At 39.2% G+C, this 17,228-nt stretch overlaps 1 protein-coding gene across 1 annotated transcript in view; it reads right to left on the bottom strand.

The window, feature by feature from the left end:
- Positions 1 to 5,882, bottom strand: part of ATG7 (autophagy related 7) — a 248,572-nt gene extending 242,690 nt beyond the window's left edge. Inside the window, exons 1-3 of the mRNA XM_044665944.1 lie at positions 5,819 to 5,882; positions 3,547 to 3,739; positions 2,956 to 3,010 (exon numbers count right to left, since the gene is read on the bottom strand). Of these exons, the coding sequence (XP_044521879.1) occupies positions 2,956 to 3,010; positions 3,547 to 3,724 (233 nt within the window). The 5' untranslated portion in view covers positions 3,725 to 3,739; positions 5,819 to 5,882. The remainder of the gene's footprint in view (positions 1 to 2,955; positions 3,011 to 3,546; positions 3,740 to 5,818) is intronic.
- Positions 5,883 to 17,228: the final 11,346 nt, after the last annotated feature.

Genomic DNA, 17,228 nt, shown 5'->3' with positions numbered 1-17,228 from the left:
AAATGAGATGTTACTTTAAATTAATGAGAAAACCACCAGTACTGAAAATACAGGGAACATCACAAAATCCCACTGCATAACAGGCAATTCCTTCCCTTCATCAGCTTTCCTAATTATCACTTGGGATGTTCAAGTTTTGCAATAAGGGATGGAGGTAGGTCACATATCTAAGTTCAAACAAACTTGTTTTGATCCATTCTTTCCTAAAACTATTGCTCAACAGAAAAGAAATTTTGACAAGTTATGAAAGAAAATAAGCTTCTGACAAAGTGAAATTTAAAAAAACAAACAAACTTTTAAGACAAGATTCTAAATGAAAGGAGCTAGGTAAGATTTAATTTAGATAAGCATATACTAGACTTCATGTTCTGGACTTTGCCCATCATTTAATGACAGTCTATTCCGACTTATAAATCTTAAAGCTTTCCTCACTGTTTCTTAATTACTACAAAAGTAAATTAATAATGAATCCATGCTTGATGAAGGAGAGAGCACTAGAATTTAATTTAATTTTGGCAAGATATCACAAGAAATTTATAATAGAACAAGATGTTCTGGAAATCCTGAAACAACAAAGGATACAAAAATACATTTAATGATACTAATGATGACAAGAAGCCCCTTCAGTTTAGTTATGCTTCTAAATTTTGCAACTTGATTGGGGAATAAAAATAAAAATCATGATTTTGAGAGGCAAAAAAAAGCTGGAGATTTCCATTGAAATTCCTTACTGAGGACCAATGTTCAAAAATGGTTTATTAGTTACTAGGGTCAAAAATTAGATGTTCCTTAACAATCTCTAACTATGCGCTCTCAACAAATTCATTAGGCAAAACTCTGCTCAGATATTTAAAAAAACATGGTGATAAAGATTCTTCCAGTCACTGCTGGAAACTTAAATTCTTAAACTTCTTAAATGGTTCATACCTGTTGCCTCTACTTTTTCCCCATCTATTCCCTCTGTTAAACCTATGACAATGTAGCTTCTAGCCATTCCAATTACCCCAAACTCTCAAAGTGTGGTTACCAGTAACTTTCAAATTACAAAATTTAATACTTTTTCTACCTCTTATCCTCCCTGCCATGGCTACACTGTATAACACTGATGCCCATCTTACCCTGAGCCTCTCTTACTTCCTGAGTCGGTTTTCTCCTGACTGTAACTATTCCTCCTCTGGCTCCTCTTCTTCCTCACCTTCAACAACCATGAACATTCCATAAAGCTTAGTTCTCAATCCTCTACTTTTCCTGTCCTAATATCTTCTCCAGAGATTTAATCTATTTCATAATTATGGCCTCAATATTATCTTTAATACACTTACAGATAATTCTTAAAATCTACATTTATAACTCTCAACTTTCTCCCAGTCTAAGGTTTCACATTTCTAGCTGCTTGGTGGGCATTTCTACCTGGATATTACCTCCAACTAAATATGTCTAAAAATAAAGTTCTCTACTTGCTCTCAAAATTATCTCTGATTACTGAATTTCTCATTTCTGCTCATGGTAATACCATTTCCCCAAGTAAATGGGCTTGGGATTTTGGAATTACTGAGTCTTCCCCACAATCACAAACTTCATTTGAGCTCTTTTCTCACCACTGGCCTGGAATAACAGCCCAACTCATTTTCAGCATCCAAGAGAAGCTGGTGTACTGGAAAGGGCACTGGATAGGGATCCAGCAGACATGAATTTAAATCCTGGCCAGGATACTTGCTGCTCCCTGATGTTAAGAAATTGATGTTCCTCTCTAAGATTTTCTTAGGTATAAGATATAATGATACCCATACTATAGACCTCAAAAAGGTATTGTGAAGAAAATATTTTGTAAGGCTAATCTGTTCTTATTCCCTCTCTTCCTTAACTCATCCTTCATACTACTATCAGACACATCTTAAAATTCTACTTTCATCATATCATTCCCTGGCTCAAAACATTTCATTGGAGCTCCCTCTTCTCCACGGGATATTTTTCAAACTTTTCACTAGGTATCTGATGCCCTTTTTTTCAACTCTTCTTCACCGAAACCCATCTGGATTGACTTGCTGACCCTTCCCCCTGACCTTATGTTGGTTATGACTCTTTTTATTAGTGCTAAAGTTATTCCCTATCTGAAATGCTGTCCTCCTCCTCTAGGTCTCTCTAGATCAGGGGTCGGCAACCTTTTTGGCCGTGAGAGCGATAAATGCCACATTTTTTAAAATGTAATTTCGTGAGAGTCGTACAGTGCTCACAGTGTGCGCTCCTGTAACAGCGCCTGAAAAAAAAATTGACTCTATGGCTCCTGCAGAAAGAGCTATATCTGGCCCTCAAAAGAGCCAGATATGGCTTGAGAGCCATACGTTGCCGACCCCTGCCCTAGATCCTGTCCCTCCTTCACATTCTAGGAGCAAATCCTTTCTCCTCTTTGAACCTTTCCTTACTCCTCCCTGTGCAGAGTGATTCCTCTCTCCCTCTTTTGAACTCCTAATTCTTATTGGTTATATCCTGCTTTGTGACATTTCTTGTGCTTTTATTTTGAAATGCTTTTTAACTTCTTCATTTCACTTCATTTAATATTTCATTTCTCAATAAACTCCAGGAGGGCAAAAACTGTGTTAGACATTTCTGTGCATTTACCCAAGGGACCAGCACACAGTTGGTACTCAGTCAATTTTGAATAGTGTTTGTTGACAGTAAAAAAAACTGAAGGAGCCAATTAATGGGCACAAACACAAAGGCCCAACATCAAGCTGAAAACAAAATTTGGAGGAAAGTCCAAGTTTTAATTAACTGCATGCTTATGGGGCATTTACCAAGTGCCTGGTCCTCACAGACAAGTATTAAGTCCCATAGTCCCACACTACAAGGGGCTGACCACTTGCCTGTGTCGCTGGTGCACCTACCATAATGACAGACTCTAGATCGTTAAAGGCAAACCAAATTCTTTAGCTCAGATCCTGACCATATACTCACATATCAAAAGCACTGAACTCCAAAGTCAAACGTGCTGGCAGGCCAGCTGAATCACCTGGACAGAAACAAGAACAAATCAGTAATTGGGCACTCATCCAAGCAAGTTTGTGGACAAGCATCCCCTTTTTTCAAATGAGTCAGCATTTGTAAAATGCTTAGCCCAGTGTCTGGCACATAGTATATGTTACATAAATGCTTACTTTCTCCACTCACCCCTTCTTAAGTGAGTTAGTGCTATGTTATTAACCCTGGACAGTTCATAACAAGGATGTCTGAGAAGGCAGTATCAAGATTTCATAGTTAAGTAAAACCAACCAATGACATTTTTAAAAACCACACATCTCAAATCAGGCAATCTCTTCTCCACATTTAATTAAGAAATGCAAATGTCTTGGGTTTTGTTTTTACTTTTGCTTCTATTAAGGAAGAAAGATGAAAATGAGTTTTATCAAAAAACAGGGCATAAGAGGAGAAACTGAGGGTCATAAGCCAAGTTTCTAAATCATAAACTAGAAACCTGATTCAAACAGAAACAAAATTTGACTACCTGGAGGAAAATAGGCCATGATAAAGAAGTGTAGACTAGCTTACCATTATAATAATAACCCTTAATGTCCTTTGGTGCTTCATCCAGGCGATACTCATTAAGCTTTTTCTGGGTCAGTTCATGCCAGAATCCAGCATCTAAGGCACTACTGAATGGAGCAAACTGCAACTTGGAGATTCCAGGGCCTGGGATACAACGTGTCTCACCAGAAGCTGTTGCCATTCTTTATTCATAGATCTGCATTTGAGAAGTACATACAAAAAAAACAAAGCAATTTTTATGATAATATGATCAGCCCAATAATAATGATCAGCCCAAATGTTTTTTTTAAAAACACTAAGCTTGTAACCAAGGCAATCAATCAATGAATAACATTTATAAGAAGAGGAAGCATGATATTGTGGGAAGAACAAAAGATGCAAAGTCAGAAGACCCTAGTTCAAATCTTGACTCTGTTCCTTTTTGCCTGGGTAACCTTAGCTTCTCTGGACCCACGTTTCCCACCTGTACAATATGAGGTTTGGCCCTCAAGTGTTCTGAGTTTCATTATTTTTTAATATTTTCATAACTATATTTTAATATAATTGGCTTCCTTTGTAATCCTGTTTAATTTTTTTTAAGTTTATGTATCTGAAAATAGTCTTCTAAGAAGAGGTCTTTGGGCCCAAGACACAAAAAATGGTAAAGAACCCATGGACTAAGCCCATCTCTAAGGTCTTTTCCAGTTCAAAGGCCATGTGCCTCTCCAGGTCTAAGGTCTTTTATTGGATGTACATAACATGCCAGGCACTAGGCTAGACAGTGCTAAATATACAAATACAAAAATGAAACAGTCTTGACTCTAAAGGACATTCCTTATATCACAAGAAACAAATTAAGATGGGACTATGGGCCTAGATGCATAAAGTATCTGTCTACCCCAGGATGAGAACTCAATTTTCAAGCTAAAGCATTCTTTCTTCTAGGGACAAAGAGATGGCACAACAAATAAGACAGCCAGGACTGAAATCAGGAAGATTCATCTTCTCAAGTTCAAATCTGGCCTTAGACACTTAATAGTTGGGTGATCCTAGAAAAGTCACTTAACTATTTGCCTCAGTTTCCTCATCTGTAAAATGAGCTGGAGAAGGAAATGGCAAACCATTTCAGTATCTTGTCAAGTAAACCACAAATGGAGTCACAGGGAGTCAGGCATAACTGAAATGACTGAACATTCTCTTATACTCCTCCCACTTTTCAATTACTACCTTCATCCCCTTCCAATTATTCATTAAACATTATTTACATGTCTAAGAACTTTAGATACCTTAAAGCAATATAGGACATACAGTATATAAATGTAAGTTATTCTTCTTTCAAGATAAGGAACTTAAGAACATATATGTTAATTTACTGGAAAAAATGATCATAAAAGTTAATCATAAAATAATAATAGCTAGCACTTATTTTTATTTTTTTAATTTTTAAACCCTTAACTTCTGTGTATTGGCTCCTAGGTGGAAGAGTGGTAAGGGTGGGCAATGGGGGTCAAGTGACTTGCCCAGGGTCACACAGCTGGGAAGTGTCAGGCCAGATTTGAACCTAGGACCTCTCATCTCTAGGCCTGACTCTCAATCCACTGAGCTACCCAGCTGCCCCAATGGCTAGCATTTATATAGTGCCTCCTATGTGCCAGGCACTAGGCTAAACACTTTACAATTATTATCACATTTGATCCTCACCACCACCTTGGGAGGTGGGTATTATCGCCTCTCATTTTATAATTGAGGAAATTGAAGCAGAATTTATTTGTTTAAGATCACAAAACTAATAAGTATCTGAGGCTGAAGTGAGGTTTTCCTAACTCCAGGCCAAGGTTGATAACCAATATCCACATAGTTAAACCATGACCAATGAGGGTAATGACTACTAAGGTCTTTCCAGTATCAGTGACTTCCAAAGAATAAGAAAAGAGCAGTTATCAAAAGAAGAGGGGGGGGAGCGGGGGTGGGGGTGGGGGGCAACTAGGTAGCTCAGTGTATTGAGAGTCAGGCCTAGAGATGAGAGGTCCTGGGTTCAAATCTGGCCTCAGACACTTCCTAGCTGTGTGACCCTGGGCAAGTCACTTGACCCCCATTGCCTACCCTTACCACTCTTCTGCCTTGGAGCCAATACAAAGTATTGACTCCAAGAAGGAAGGTGAGGGTTTAAAAAAAAAAAAAAAAAGGCAGGAAATCTGCAAAACAGAAAGACACAAAAGGGATACATATAAATCCCTCCTAACCAGAGATAATCAGCATCCCCTCCAACCACCACACACTCCCCCAGTATACATACCCAAACTCCAACTGTTAGTAATAATTTTCCATTTGTTCGATAACCACTGACCATTCAACTTTACTAATGCTGAGGCCAAAAAAGGAAAAACAAAAATTCACTTAGGACTCAACAAAACACTACAGTTGGGAAGAATATGAATTAAGGAAACCACATAGAAGACTACACTTCCATAAATAAGAAAATCACTTACATAAGTGATTTAAAAAAAACATAGCTGATGAGAAATTGTAAACAGGACAAGATCATTTCACAAGCAAATGTGCTTAGTGGCTGAAACCACTGGCTGTGTTCTACTTCTCCAAAATTTACTAGTTCTGAAATTGCAAGAGGGCCTTGAGCAAACAGTGAGACCATGTGATAAATGCCTGGCATTATGAATCCAAATGTATCAACACAAAGTCCATCTGTATCACTAAGGAATATATATACCTACATTACATGGATACTTTCCTAATTCCGAGGGGAAAAAAATGAAAGACAATGATGATCAGGGGACCTTTTGAGTAAAAACATGCACTAAAAACCTGATTCTGCCAGTTAGAACTAGTGTGTTTTTGGACAAGACACTTAATGTGTTTAGACCTCAGTTTCCTCATCTGTAAAATGAAGGCTACTGGACTATATGACCTCTGAGGCCCTTTCTAGCTCTAAACCTATTCTTTTAATAAAATCCTAGGAACTGAATTATTTATAGATAACCAATCTGCATGGCATTATTGCTGGCATCTTTTTTTTTTAAAGTAAGGCTCCTGATCTGAGGGTATGGTGTGGGCTTGCTTTATGTGCTGGCTTACTGGTACACCGGGCAATTCAGGCCATAGGAAGTCTCTACTCTTGATAGCCTTATTTTTTGTTTTAAAAAGGAGAAAAGCCATATGAGGACAGGCACAGACAACAACATAAGTACTTCAAGAGTATGACTTCGTAAGTGTGGGGAATCTCTCCATTGATCCATAAGCTAGCATTTGGTCAGCGCCAATTTTGTGTCAAGCACTATGCCAGTCTTTGATTTGAAGGAGATTACATAGCATAAGGAGAGATGACATGTAGAAGTATATTCAAAATAAAGACAATGTAATGAAGAGGTGGAGGGGAGAAAAGAGAGATCAAGAAAGGTCTAAAGTAGTAGGTACGGGGCTTTTGAACTAAGCTTTGAAGGAGACAAAAGATTCTAAGAAGCAAAGGCGAGGATGGAATATATTTTAGCCAAGGGGATAACCAAGAAAAAAGCTTGATAATTAGGAACAGCAAGAAGGTCAATTTAACTGGGCCACAGAGTGCATAAAGGGGAGTAATATATAAAGACGGATTGAGGCTAGAGGAATTTATACAGGATCTTTAAAAAGTCTTAGAGCAGTTTATAAATCTTGGAGGCAATATGGAGCCACTATTTACTATTATTTAGTAGGGAGTGACATGATCACAGATACTTTGTGACTCCATGAACTTCTTCCATGAGGTTTTCTTGGAAAAGATACTGGAGTAGTTTGCCATTTCCTTCTCCAGTGGATCAGAGATCCATAGGTAAACAGATGTTAAATGGCTTATCCGCAGGCACACAGCTAAGAAGTTTCTGAGGCTGCATTTGAACAAGTCCTCCTGACTCCAAGCCCAACATTCTTTCCACTGCCCACTCCACCCAGCCCATATTCAAATTCTATTCCATCTTGGTAAGGATCTGGCAGAGTTTGAACTCTATTATCATCTCTGTGCCTCAAGGAGAGATCAAAGTACGCAGTTGGAAGAACAACACAAATATGAAGTTAAAGTTTTATTAAGATACTTAATATGCATGTGCATTTTCAGTGCTGCTACAGAAAATAAAAATTGAAGGTAAGTTAAGAGTCACAAGGTAAAAAGGTAAAAATGATCTTAAGTAGGAAATAAGTTAAATTTGAGGGAATATTCAAGGTTATCATGATCAAACTGTACTCTGCCTAGAACCAGAGAACTCAATGTTAAATCTGGGGAAAATTATCAAATAGTAATATACCATACATCCAAGCCAAATAAATCTATTTACTTGACCCAAATTTCAGATAAGAACAAAAACACTAAGTGTCTTTGTTTTTATAATGCTTTTGTAGCAATATATCTTCATATTGCTTTAATATATCTTCATGTTGTCTTTTCTGGTCTTTTCATAATGAATGAGATTGGTAATGAGGGAAAAAGTTAAGATTACCCAATGAACTTCCTTGTTCCTCAGAAAAATAGCATTTTTCTTCTACTTCTCTTCTGTACATACAAATAGCTGATAACTTTGTTTTGGGACTGACATATCTTTGGCAGGACTAGGAGAGAGGGCAGTAGATATCTAAGGATATCTAGAATATCACCAAATTTCTGAGGGATGCCTAAATCCTAGAACCCTATTATCTAGGACAAAAGATGCAAAGTTGGGGTGCATTTATGCCATAAAAATATGACTTTTGATGACTTTTGAAATACCAAAACAAGTTTTGAAGAAAATCAGTTGATATTTATGGAATATCTACAACCTATGAAAACACCATTCCTAAAGCCCAAACTACATATTATCACAGTTCTAAAATTTCCTGAGAGTCCCCATGAGCCACATAACCAAAACCATCTTGGGGCTACAATTGCCAGGCAGCCCAGACTGAAGCAGCCTGACGTGCATTTTATTACAGATATCAGCTTCCTCTTACCAATGTATCACAGAATGGCTGGGGTTGGTTGTTTTAATTTAGCAACCATACTTAGAACTAGGAGGGAAACACTCCAGGAGAGATATTATTCTCAATAAATGCTGATTAACTGAATGGCCATGGGTGAAAGGAACTGTTTCTATTTCCTAGTTCACAGGGATGTCATAAGGGAAGGAGATGCTTTGTAAACCCTAACACAGGTTAGAAATGTGACTAAGGAGCATGGATGCAAGAATCAAAGCATAGGCCCTTGCTGACTGGCTCCACAGTCTTATTCCTGTCCTGCGGACTTGAAAAAAGCAGAGGTATCTACTTATTTTTAGGCTCCCACCCCTGGATCACAGATCCTTGAAATGTGAGGGGCTTGTGGAAGATAGAAAACAAGACAATTCAAATTAGTCTATGTCACAAAATATACTTTAGGTGAGAATGAATCTTTTCTCCTGGAAATTTTGCCCATCTCTTAAATTTTTTAATACATGTAAGGTAAATGATAGATTAAAAAAAACCTAGATGAAATAAGAAGCATGTGTGTGTAAGGGGAGAAGCCAAATATTGGACAAGACAAACTTTTTTTTATCTAGTATCAATGGAAAGAAATGCATAACTTTGACTCAGATACCTACTCAGAATAGCATTTCCATAAGTCACAGATATTTAGTGACAAAGCTGGACAATAGAATAGCATCTTGGTTCTGTTGCTTTTAAAATGCAGATCTGCTGGACTGAAGTGTTTCCTGTAGCAAAGATCTGTCTCTTAATTCTCCTCAGCAGGATTCTAATGGGATTAAATAAAACAAGGACCCTAGTGGATTTTGGGAAATGCTTCAGAAGATTTAGTAAAAAACGAGCAATAACCTTAAGAAATGGTTGTCCTTTGAGTAAACCAAGCCTTCTCTTAAATCACATGGAACCATTACTTCAATGAGATGGGCAGAAACATCATAATTTTCTCAAACTGTTTAGGGAATGTAGGAGATCTCCATGTGGATAAGCTATAGATATCTCAAACAAAACTGAGTTCCTTATGAGTCTCCCCAAGAACTGCCCCATTCCCTAGCTTCTCTGCTTTGTTAAAAGCACCCCCAGGTACCAGGCATCTGAGCTCTAACCTTAGAGACATCTTTGAATCATCCTGTTCTTATTTACCATATCCAATCAATTCACAAGCCCTATTGAGTTTATTCTTTCTGATAGTGCTCTTTCCATTGCCACTTCAATCCCTCATCTCTCCTCGTTTTAATTTATTGGAAAAGACAACTAACTGGTCTTCATCCTTTCCTTTCTCTAACCACTCTTCACCCCAGATGTCCAATCATTTTCCAACACACTACTCTTCTACTCAAAAACCTTCACTGGTTCCTCACTGCTCACAAAATAAAAACTAAAACCTATCTCATACTACAACCCTCTACACACTCTATGATTCAGCCAAATTGAACTTTCTATTCTCTGGTCTTACTTGCACTTTCCTGTCTTTGTCCTTTTACCCATGCTGCTCCCATACCTAGAATAGACATTCTGTATCTCTACCTGTTGAAGCCATTTCTTTCTCCAAGAAATTATTCAGGCTTGAAGCATCCCATTTGTATCCACCCTATGCCCCTCCTATTCCCTAATTCCTCCTCCTTACTAGGTATGATACATTGTGCCAAGTACTATGACAACAACTACCAACTAGAGGAAAGCAGAATGGAAGACATACCAAGGAATAATGCTATCCTCTCTTACTTGCAACAACCATCATCATATAATTATGCATTCTCCCCAATCAAGCTTGTCCTCCCCCTCAACTGCCAAAATGATCTTCCTAAGATGCAGATCTGAACATATCACCTCCTCCTCCCTGCCTGTAAAGCCAAGTGGCTCCCTACCACCTCCAGGATCAAAAAACAAAATCAACTGTTTAGCCTTCAAAGTCCCTCATGATCTGTCCTCCCTGGCCACTTTTCCAGTTTTCTCACAAATGACATCTTGCCATATACTCAGACACTGATCTTGTGGTTCCTCAAACAAATCACTCCATCTCCTGACTTTGGACCTGTCCTCCACCTCCTGGTTTCCCTAGATTCCTTTAAATCTTGGCTAAAATCCACCCTTTGACAAGAAGTCTTTCTCAATCCCTCTTAATTCTGGTGTCTCCCTCCATTGATTATTTCAATTTTTTCCTAATACTAAAAATAGTTAACATTTATATAGTGCATAGTATGTACCAAGCAGGGAGCTAAGTACTTTAAAAGGACCTCATTTGAAATAATAATCTCAGAATCTTGCCTATAACTTGTAGTTGTTTGCATTAGTGTATGATCACTTTGTGAGCAGGAAGTCTCTTTTGCCTTCCTCTTAGGGCATGGTATTTGGCACATAGCAGGGTGTTTAACAAATGCTTACTGACTGAGGGACTGACACCTCTGTGTAGATTCTGTGAGGTAACAAAATAAGACAAAATCCCTAACTTCAAGGGCCTTAGAGTCTAGCTAGTAGAAATAAGACATACAGAGCCAGAAGTAACACACATTAGAATGTAACAAGTGTATAGGCATAAAGTTTCCAAATCGACTTCTTTACTACTCCCATTCTCCCAGCTTAATTCATTGAAGCTTCAAGATTTTAGGTCCCTTGAAATCAGGATCAATGAAATATACACCTATACTTCTTTACACATAGCAAGCACCTGGTAGGTTTGTGCTATATAAAATATGGAATACATAGTAAAAGGCTTCTGAAGATTTCATGTGTACAGCTGCTGGGTTGAAAAGACCTGGGACCAGAGAATATCCTTTAAAATAAGCCATGACTCACACAGCTAGGGGGCTAAGGGAAGACAAAATGAAAGCAACCCTATGAAGTAGAGATGGGGTGCCTACTAGAAGGAAATGATCTCTCTAGCAAATGTGGTCAGTACATATCTGGCAGAAAAATGATAGGGAATTTAGAGCTGAAAGGATCTGGATCTATAGAGAGAATATAGTCCTGCCTGCTCATCTTACAGATGTGAAAACTAAGGCCTAGAAACAAGAACTGACTTGGCCAAAGTGAAAGAGCTGACAGAGCTAGTATTCAAAACTGTCTTCTGACTCCCAAGTCTCCCACTTTCCACTATAAATGTTTCTGTTCCATGTTTTGAGTTTAGTGACTTAAAAAATTATTTTCAAGTTCACAAGTTTAAGCTATCTGTCCCACCAAGAAAAAAACAAAAAACAAAAACCTATTTCTTAGGAAGAAAGACCTTTCAAAATATAAGCCCACAAACCTTCAGTGGAAAAAAAATGGTCCCAGAGTCTTGAGTTTCCTTTTTAAAATTACACTTCTATCCAGACACATAAAAGCTAAAACACTTTATAGTCACAAGTATTTCCTTAATAACACTAAGGAGTAAATGGTACCAGTAGGAATCCCCTTTTTCTTTTTTGAAACGGATCAAGAAAATGATGTTCCAAGAGATTCTAATTCATCTCAGGTTGGTCTTGACTACAAATCCAATATTCTTTTTAGGGGCCCATAATGATCCCATTTCAATCAATACAAGACCCTGAAGAGTGTCTGGCCCCTTTAACTTTTCATTTCCTATGCTACGTCAGAAATAGTCCCAGCTTCTATTCTCTTTATTTCACTATTCGTGGTCAGTGGTTGTAAAGAAAATTCATGCTCCTTCTCTCTACCCTACCTTTACACCAACGGTGGGCCAAAAAGGTTACAACCTTTTTGTGAGAGCCATAAACACCTGCCAAAGGAGGAGGATGGAGGCGGAAGGCGCTGGAATATGGGGCTGGGACTGAAGGGTCCCCTGGGGCACATCCTGGGGTTCTGCCGGGACTGGCCAACCCCTGCTCTATGCAGTCTATATCATTCTCTGTCCTCATTTCCACTGAATTTGCTGGAATCTCCTACTCTTTTTCCATCTTCTTGCTAATGAAGATCTGGGGCTCTCCTGAGGATCTAACATTTTGGACCACCATCTCCAGGACTTTTTTTAAAGTATTTTTTATTAAAAACATGAACAGGCCCATTTAAATATAAAGAACAGATGATGACTGTGTATGAAACTGAACTTGTTATGGATTTTAAAAGTATATATAGAATTTAACAGAGAAGGAAAATTATCCCGCTCCTCTGTTCAGTTCCAAACTTCTTTCTGCTTGTATGTTTCATTGATGCTTTTTGCTTTTTTTTTCACTACCCACCAACTTCCCCCTTGTGACAAAAAAGTTGTCAAGCAAAACAACAACAAAAAATCAATACTAAAAAAGCGTCTCATTCTATACGAAAATATGGAAGGTTTCACAAATGTGCAGGACACTTTGGCACATACTCAAACTCCCTGTAATGTTCCAGTTTTAGTTGGGTGCCAACAAAGTGAGCCCTCGTGTGCTTCTTTTCATGTCCTCGACCACCCTAGACCTGAAGGAGTACCATCCTTCTTGCTCCTCTCTCTTACTTCCAGACTTTGCCTTGACTTTGAAGTTCATATTATCATTCTTGAAAACACAGGTCCAAATTCTTGTCAGTCATATATTGGCTTCCAAGTCATTCTTCCTTTAGCTAGCCTCCTCCTTGGCTCAGACCCTCTAGCCCATGCTCTCATACTTAGGGACTTTTCTCTCAGGCATACTGTCATTCCAGTTCATCACTCTACTAAATTCCCATGACCTTTTTTTCTACTCCATCTCAGCCAATTAAAGGAATGGGTATACCCTTGCTCTGAGTACCATTTGTAACTTTTCTGCCTCCAAGATCTCCAGAACTCAAAGTTCTGCCAAACCCCTTAACCTCTTCCAACTCCTCAAACCATGTATGCCAGTACATCACCCACACACTAACCTCAGACCCCTCTTTTGGTTTTGACCCCAAGGCTGATTAATTAGGCCATATACCATCAGTTATTTTTTAAATCCCTTGTCTCCTTTGTTCTATTTCTAGTTATATCTTACCCAATCTAAAGACTGGGTTACCAGCCTGATGAACACTGAGTTAACTACTCATCTAAGTTGGCTTGCACTGCTGTGTAGCAATCATTTGCTTCTTCCCCCATTGGTCATATACTCTCCACAGTGATGATATCTTAACCTTGGCCTCTCCTCAAACCAACTTCACCACTTTCTCCTACCTTTCTTCCTATGTTCCTCTCTATACACTTCACACACCCATCAGATTGGCAGTTTACAAAAAAGAAAATGACTAAAGTTAAGAGAGGGCGAGGAGGGGGCAGCTGGGTGGTTCAGTGGATTGAGAGTCAAGCCCAGAGATGGGAGGTCCTGGGTTCAGACACTTCCTAGCTGTGTGACCCAGGGCAAGTCACTTAACCCCCATTGCCTAGCCCTTACCCCTCCTTCTGCCTTAGAACCAATATACCCAGTATTGATACTAAGAGGAAGGTAAGGGTTTAAAAAAAAAGAGAGAGAGAGAGAGAGAGAGAGAGAGAGAGGCCAAGGGAAAACAGGTACATTAATGTTTTGTTGGTGGAGCTGTGACCTAAACCAGTCCTTCTGGAAAGCAACTTGGAAAAGTGCCCAAAAGGTATTAAATTAAATTAGGAATCCTTTGACTCAGAAATAGCACTATTAAATCTATATACCTAAGAGATCAAAGAGAGGGGGGAAAAAAACTTCCAATGTAAAAAAATATTTATGACAGCTCTGTTTTTAGTGACAAAGAATTGAAAACTGAGGGAGTACCCATCAATTAGGGAATGGCAGAATAAGTTATATAAGAAATAATAAAGGGAATGTTTTCAGAGAAACCTGTGAAGACTTGTTTATACAATATTATAAGAGGGCAAGCTAGGTGGGTCAAGCAGACCCAGGTTCAAATCTGGCCTGGCCTCAGATACTTCCTAGCTGTGTGCCCCTGGGTAAGTCACTTAACCCTCATTGCCCAGCCCTTACCACTCTTCTATTTTAAAACTGATACTAAGTATTGATTCTAAGACAAAAGGTGAGAGTTTAAAAAAAATATTATAGGACAACCAACTTTGGAAATGATGAACTCATAGCGCAGGCAAATTTTTTTGGACCAGGCCAATGCAAAAATTTGTTTTGTTTAACCATACATGTTGGTAATAGATTTTGTTTTTCTAGCTTTCTCAAATGGGAGGCCAGGGTGGGGGACAAGGTAAGAAGGATCTTCATATGGGTAAAAAAATAAAACCAACTAAAATAAATTGTTTTTTAAAAAGGACTCTGTCTTCTGCATTGCTTTAAAAACAGTCACCCCAATTCTGAGAGACTTATGGGAAAGAACATTATGCACATCCAGAGAAAGAACTGTGGGAGTAGAAGCACAGAAGAAAAACATAAGATTGATCACATGGTTTGATGGGTATATGATTGGGGATGCTGACTTTAAATGATCATTCTATTGCAAATAGTAATAATACGAAAATAGGTTTTGAACAATGATACATATAAAACCCAGCGGAATTGCTCGTTGGCTCTGGGAGGGCTAGAGGAGATGGGAGGGTAAGAACATGAATCAAGTAACCATGGGAAACTATCCTAAATTAATTAAATAAATAAATTTAATTTAAAAAAAGTCATCCATCAGACTCCATCTTCTCCCCAACTCTATTGAGCAAATTATCTCTGCATCATCTTCAGTTCTCTCCCTACTTTTTCTGGTTTCTGATGAAAACTGAAAACTTCTAATGAAGTTTTTGCCTTGCCAATGCCATTTATATTCTATGTTCTTGACTTGTATTCTGTACTCCTGTCACCATCTCATAGTCTCTTTAAGAACTTGCCCTCTATATCAATCATACCCTCCTCTCATCTTAAATTTCTTATACAGTGGCTCCTTCCACATGCTTAAGACAGTTCCCCTAACTTCAATTATCCAAATACTAATAATGGATACATCAATAAGAGGCAGCTGGGAATGGATAGAGCACCAGAACTGAAGTCAGGAAGACTCAGCTTCCTGAATTCAAATACTACCTCTGACATTTACTAGCTGTATGACCTGGGATGAGAAACAACCCTGTTTGCCTCAGTTTCCTCAACAACTAAAAAATGGGAATAATAATTACCTCCCAGAGTTGTGAGGATCAAATGAGATCATATTTGTTCCAAATGAAATCATATAAGCGCCCGGCACATACTTGGCACTATATAAATCCTAGCTAGTGTTTGTGTGCATATATACATGTACATATGAATGAAGACATCTCAACTCAGTATGTCCCAAAAAAACCTACATTTTTCAAAAAAACTATTCTCTTCTCCAAAATTCCTTTATATCTCTTAAAGGCACTCAGTACCTCTCTCCTTATCACTCAGATTCAAAAGCCTGGATAAGTAACGCTTCTCTCTCCTCCATATCTAATCAGTGGGCTACTAGTAATGGCCTAATCTAATCAGTAATAAATTCTACCTCCATAGCTCTTAAATTTACTCCCTTCTTTCCATTCAAGTTACTTCTTCCCTAATTCATGCCCCCATCATCTCTCTAATCCTTGGCACACTTGCTAGAAGTTGTTCCTCCTCTCCAATCTACCCTCCATACAATTGTGAAACTGATGGTCCTAAAAATCAGATCTGACCCCAGTTAATCAATAAGCATCTACTAAGCACCTACTATGTGCCACTCTATCCCAATGAAAAAGACAAAACACAAATTCCTCTGCCTGGCACTGAAAAAGCCTTCCAAAATCTTGCACCCGTCTATCATTCTGGATTTATTTCATACTACTTCACATAATCAAACTTTCCTGCAGGCTATTTCTCCATATAGAAAATTCTACCATTGTACAGGCGATTCCCTCACGTCTGGAATGCACTCCCTCTTTAATTCTGCCTCTCACCCAGCAAGGCTACAATTAATGTTCTCTCATCCCTCTTGAAATTGTTCCTTTCAAATATGAAATGTAAGGAGAATTTCCTAAATCAAGGGATGTGGTTACAGGAAAGTGAACATTTGCTACTCTTTCAGATTCTCCTTAAAGAGAAGCTCCCCCACAACAAGATGGCTTGATTCACAATGAGGAACCCAAAAATTCATCCTCATATCAATGACAACGGAGCATTCACAATAGGTATGCTCCCCCTTTCTCCACAGAAGGAAAGCCCCAAACAAAGGCACTAACTCTCCCCGGCTTCATCAAAGTTATGTTACGATAAAAAAATAAAGACTGATAAGTAAACTCTTCGGATCTCTCCCCTACAAAGAACTGATCATGTTTCTGTGAATAAATTCTACTGAGAATGGACCCTCGTTTCTTCTTCTGTCTCCCCCTGCAATCTACATACATCCCAGTTGCGGCTATACGAAGGTTAAATAAATTCATTGCAGGGTTCTGACTCTAGGTTGAAGGGGAGAAGGGGAAACTACTTTGAATAGAAGATGAAGGAGCCACGGAAAGTGCCTGCGGGCCCGGGTTCTGCCCGGCGCTGCTCCTTGGACCCTCGGAGCCTCAGTTTCCCCGTCTGTACGATGAGAAGGGCTGGAGTAGCCTAGCTCCGAGCCCTTTGGGCTCCGGGGACGGGCTCCTCCAGGAGCGAGTTCAGGGGCTTGGGAGGCTGCAGGTCGGGCCGGATCAGGCCGCCGCCTCTGTCCGCCGCCCGCGGTAACGCGGGACAAGTCGGGGCCGAGGGCGCCCGATACCCTCGGCGAAGACTGTCCACCCGGACCCCAGTGTCACCCTCTGGGCCCAGAAGCCCGAGCACGAAGGCTGCCCTTCGGTCTCTAACTGTCACCGTCACAGACGCAGCTGCGACCCCCGACTCTCCCTAGGAAACCCC

Source organism: Gracilinanus agilis, chromosome 1, assembly GCF_016433145.1.
Source record: "Gracilinanus agilis isolate LMUSP501 chromosome 1, AgileGrace, whole genome shotgun sequence".
In the NCBI taxonomy this organism is placed as follows: domain Eukaryota; kingdom Metazoa; phylum Chordata; class Mammalia; order Didelphimorphia; family Didelphidae; genus Gracilinanus; species Gracilinanus agilis.
Note: the sequence above shows the minus strand (reverse complement) of the source record. Positions and strands in the feature narration are given on the sequence as shown.